The 5543-nt window shown below is 23.8% G+C and overlaps 2 protein-coding genes across 2 annotated transcripts in view; one reads left to right on the top strand and one right to left on the bottom strand.

The window, feature by feature from the left end:
* Nucleotides 1-251: 251 nt before the first annotated feature.
* On the top strand, nucleotides 252-1619 carry LOAG_11850 (nuclear hormone receptor-like 1; the record flags this gene model as incomplete). Its single annotated transcript, XM_003147367.1, has 3 exons — nucleotides 252-356; nucleotides 617-901; nucleotides 1404-1619. Coding segments are annotated over 3 exons (606 nt in total), but the record flags the coding sequence as incomplete, so codon positions are not given.
* A 2184-nt stretch (nucleotides 1620-3803) lies between these two features.
* The window catches only part of LOAG_18968 (hypothetical protein), a gene marked incomplete at its 3' end in the record, with an annotated part of 3339 nt that continues 1599 nt past the window's right edge, over nucleotides 3804-5543 (bottom strand). Inside the window, exons 3-5 of the mRNA XM_020451629.1 lie at nucleotides 5326-5455; nucleotides 4613-4736; nucleotides 3804-4046 (exon numbers count right to left, since the gene is read on the bottom strand). Of these exons, the coding sequence (XP_020304572.1) occupies nucleotides 3804-4046; nucleotides 4613-4736; nucleotides 5326-5455 (497 nt within the window). The remainder of the gene's footprint in view (nucleotides 4047-4612; nucleotides 4737-5325; nucleotides 5456-5543) is intronic.

Raw genomic sequence — 5543 nt, 5'->3', positions numbered from 1 at the left:
AAGTATTCTAGTATTTATTACAAAAAATTTGCAATTTGTCACTTTTTTTTCTTATCTGTGATTTCAAATTTCATCGTTATACATTGAAATTATTGTCATAATTATCGTAATTTTATCAATTTCGAGAAAAAGAATGTTTGACAGTATCCTTTAGCAATGAATCTTTCTGACTTTTTCATTATCACTACATTATCATCTTATTTAATGAATTTTTTTACAGTTTTAATTGATAAATTTTTCATTTTTTTTAGTATAAATTCAAATCAGATATAGGATCAGAACGATTATTGGAAATAACTACAGTAATTATTCAACAAATACGACAATTTGCTAAAACAATCGAAATCTACGATACTGTTTGTTAATTTGATTTAATATATTAGTTTAATTTAGTATTGATAGTTTTACCATTAACAATTGATCGATTTAGAATTCAAATTATTTTAAATACATCGATATATTTCAAGTATTTCGTTTCTTTTTTTTTTTTTAAAATTTCTCAATATGATGCTTGTTATGAATAAGTATAAATTTATACGCTAACTAGCAACAATCGGTTATTGATTACATTTAGTTAATTAATTTAATTCAATTAATTGATTCACTTTTTTTTTAGTTGAATCATTCGGAGCAGGAGGAATTAATTACGAAAAGTTGGCTAGTAGTAAAAATTCTACAAATTATCCATGAATTCGATCCCACAGAACGTTGCTTAATGTTAGCTAATAATACAACTTATATAGCCGCTAAAGGCAATTATTCGTCATTAGATAATACGACGAAAATTTTTGAAAATTTAATAAATTTGGCTACAAGTTTTAATTGTATGCAATTGGATAATCGACAATTAGCCTTGCTATCAGCTTTGCTAATTTACAATCCTGAAAATGCAAAGGAATGCGTAAGTTAATTTAATTATCCTTATTATCATAATAATGATTATTATCACTATTTGAATCATTCGAAGCAAGAAGAGTAGTAATAATTAACAAGTGATGCATCAAATAATTCATAATATTAATGTGATAGTGATGATGATTATCTTCTTCATAGTACTAATAATATGATAGTTATCATGATAAAAATTATCACTATCACTATCATATTAATATGATGAATTATTGAAGATGGCATTATGATTCCTTGCTATAAATTATTAAAGTTAAGTATTTTGATTAATCTTCGAGTTATGATATTAAGCAGCAAATAAAGTATGATTAAATTATTTTCTGTACTTTTACTAATTCAAATTATAAAGGACTGATAAACAAGGAAAAAAGAATACTTTAAAATTCCCATAATTTTTCTTTTTTTTTCCTCTTTATTGAAACTTTTATATATTGCTAATATTTGAATTATTGAAATATTTCAATTCTAAATTTCAAATAAGTAATTAATTTTAGAAGGAAAAAATTAATAAAGTACACATGGAATTATGGAAATGTTTGCAAAGCATTAGCGAAATACATGATGGCGATTCCATCGATTTACTACACTGGCCAAATCTTCTTGTTCGAATACCGTATCTGCTCCTTACCGTTTCCAATATGGAGGATTTTTTTTATGACGAAAATAATATCAATGCAATAGCAAATATTCTTCTTTTTAAATTTTCATAAACTAATTTAAGAGTAATCAAAATAGTTCTTTAAGATAGATTACAGGTAGAATTACAGGTAAGTGAATCAGATATTAAGATCTAAGCACGGATCTATTGACTATCATATTTAGAATTGAGCTGGACATTTAAACATATGAGATTTGAACCTCGAACAAAAAATAATTGAATTCGAAATGGACAGTTGAACTTAGGTAAAATGTTTGACATGAGAATCAGTTAAAACGTGAACGGTTGCAGTTCGGCAAAAAGTTTAACGTAAGAGAGTGAAATATTACGGTTTTAAACGTAGATAAATTTGACTGAAACGTGGACGGTCAAGTTTAAGTAAAGTCATTTGACGTGACACGGCGAAATATTAGGGTTTAAACATGGGTAAATCTGGTTGAAACATGGACGGATAAGCTTAAGTAAAGTCGTTTGATGTGACGATGTGGAATATCAAAGTTGAAAGACGGATAAATTTGACTGACACCTGGACGGTCGCATTTTAATAAAACATCTGACGCAAGGATTATTAGGATTTGAGTGCTTTTAATTGACGTAAATACGTAAGAACTGACGTAAATATATTAGTATTTAAACAAGAGGATATTTCAAAAGAAAATCATAAAATCAAATTAATGATATTATTAGTAGGATAGGGAAGATATAAAGTTAATTAGATGAAAACGTGAAGTAATGATACAGCGAGCATGAAGAAATTAATAAGGAAGAATTATGAAAAGGTAAATTTATGGAAAAATAAGCAAAAGTAAGTTCTATTATCCTTTCCTTTATGAATAATAAACACCTGTAATTACCTGAAATATAATAAATAGAAACAAATAATCAATTAAAGTTCAGTCAGGTAAGTTAGCTTTGATATTTTTTCAAATTTTCAATATTACTTCTGTTTTAAGAAATTCAAATGTATCAAATTCAAATTTTTTCAAACATTGTCATTTTGTTAAAAAAAAACACTCTAATATTTGGAATAATTAGATCAAATTTTTGTTTTTCATTAAATATTAATTATTATTTCATTATCACTCACAAGTATAATGTAAAAAAATTTATTTTATTTTTTCAGGTACTATCAAAAACAATTTATCTGGAATCAATTTACATTTGTAATAATGGATAGACAATTTTTTTTTTCAATTTAACTTTCAAAAAATTTTGAAGAATTTTTAACAATTCCATTTTCGAATATTTTTGATAAAATTAAAAATTTTTTTCGCTTTTTTTCGTTTGTTTGCTAAAACTTTTTCTCGAAAAGTTTTCAATTAAATAATCCAGTTTTCTTGAAAAAAAAAGAAAAGCAAATAAAAAACAATTTTGAAATTAAAAAAAAAAGATTTGGCATATTTCAGAAAATAATTATATGCTTTAACTAAATATTTTTTAATTTTTCTTTTCATAAAACTTTTTGAATATTTACATGCATTTCATAAATTTACAATGTTTAATGTTTCATTTTTTTTCTTTTTAGCTATACATTTTCAATTTTAAAAAATCAATTTTTTCGATAACTTTTTGAAGTGAAAAAAATTTTTTTTTCAATAACTTTCGGAATAAAACTTTTGAAGTATAATATTTCATCACTTTTCGGCTATACATTTTCAATTTTTAAAATACTTTTCGATCATAACTTTTTGAATAAAACTTTTTTTTAATTTCTTCAGTTGTTTTGCATGCAACATTTCAATTCACTTAGCTGCATAATTAATTTTGCTCAAACCGGTTCCGGTATATAATAGATCATTGTTTTATCACGGCTAGACATGTAAATGATTTATGACTTATTTTGATTACAATTAATAATTAATCTTTGATTTTCTCCTTCCTCAAATGGAAATTATTACACTATTTCAATCATGAAATTTCATTTCTTTGTTGTTTACACTTGTAAATTTATTAGAAATGGATATAAATAATTAAGGAAATAAAAAATTTGGTAATTAAATTCAAAAAGTTTCGAAGAAAATAATAAAATAACTAGCACTAAAATTTAAATTTATTAATGTAAAATGTAAAGAAAAAAAAAAAGAAATTACAATAACATTTATGAATCGTTGAATTTATGCAAATGCCTATTTGTACTAGCAAACAGTAATTTTATTGTTTTAGCAATTAAATAACAATAAGATTATAATTTATATCATTGATGCAAAATGTACCAAACATATTCATTAATTAATACTTATATATCAGTAACAATTGGGCTATTTTTTATCCTTTTAATGCAAAAATTTTCCATTTTATTGCTTCGTGCTATTTCATAACAACAATTATCATAAAAACCGGTTCGTAAACTGGTTGATAAATTTTGAGATGATGGTGATATATCGTTGTGACATGCTTGAATGGTTGATTCGGTGAAAAAAATTTCTACCGATTCACTACGATTTTCATTTTCATCTGCATCTATCAAACTGTATACTATCTGTAATGATAGTTATTAATTAATGAATTGATTATTTAATGATTCATAAATACCAATGAATTGAATCATTTTAGTGACAAGAATTGATATGATAAGGAATTAACAAATAACAATGTTAATTATATTTTAGTGTAAATATTACAGTGAAAATTATACAAGCTTGATTTAAAAAAAAAAGTGTAAAAGCGAAATTTGAGAAATTTTAGTTATTGTCAAATTGAAATTGTGCAGAAATTACGTGCATTGATTCGTTTCTTTTTTTTTGCAGCTTATCATACCTTATCAATGATATTAACCAATTCATTAATTACACATTTATCAAGTAATTAATCCAGACAATTGTCTAATTACCGTTAAAGTTAAATTGAATTTTAGTTAAATTTTTTCTTCAGTTAAATTTTTAAATGTAAATTTAATGATTGAAATTTTTTGATTTCATCAATTGAGATAAATATCAGGCATGCAATATATGTAATTTCTGCAATTTCAATTTCTTCTTTTCCTGTAATTCGAATGTAAAACTAAATATCGTCACTATACTTAATTTAAATTTAAAATTCAAATACCGGTAATGGTGAAATTTCATCATAAATAGATTGCACAATAGCTTTTAACGCTTTTTGATCGTCACTGCTATGGTCAATAACAATTTTATGACCATCGTCCGCTCGTCCAATATGTACGATATGCCTCAATATAATACATATATTTAATTTAAATACTTTTATTTGATTTCCTCTTCAATAATTAATTTAATTATTCATTCAATAAATTATTTCATGAAAGTATTACAACTTGTAAGTAAACTAAAAATAAATTTTAATTAATTTTGTAATTTATAAAATCTATGAAAGTTACACAAAATTGATAAGATTTTTTTTAACAATAAATATGCAGTACTAAGCTATAATTTATTTAATAATTCAAATTTGAGTATCACTAAATTAATTTGTAATTAATTCATAGATATTAATTAACTTGTATAGCTATTTTAAAATCCATATCCTAATATCTAACGAATGTTATAACCAACGAGTAATATTTGAAAAAATTTGGTTCGGGATATCTCAGGAATATCACACAATCTTTTAGTAGTTCCGAGATTATTAAATGAATAAATATATTTCATATTTTATTAACTATACCTAATCATTAAGCTTGCAATGATATTTTTTAAAATGATAATATCAATATCAATTAGAAGTATAAATTTTGGAAAATTTTTTTTTCATTCTTTTCTTTCTATGATTTCATCACTTTTGTCAAAATTTAAAAATACTTGAATTCATTCGGTAGACCAATTTCAATTTTATCCTTTTTGCGCTTTTTTGATAGCTTTCTCGAGAATTGTCTCATCAATGTTTCATTGTTGTCAATTGATTTCTGCATAAGTGGTGGTGCTATTGCTGCTTTAAATTTTACAATTATTTGCATAATTAAATTAAATACAAAAAGTTTACAGCAAAAAAAATTTAACTTTCCGTATTATCATATTCG

This window comes from Loa loa (assembly GCF_000183805.2).
Source record: "Loa loa unplaced genomic scaffold supercont3.767, whole genome shotgun sequence".
Lineage (NCBI taxonomy): Eukaryota > Metazoa > Nematoda > Chromadorea > Rhabditida > Onchocercidae > Loa > Loa loa.
This window is presented reverse-complemented; position numbering and strand designations above follow the sequence as displayed.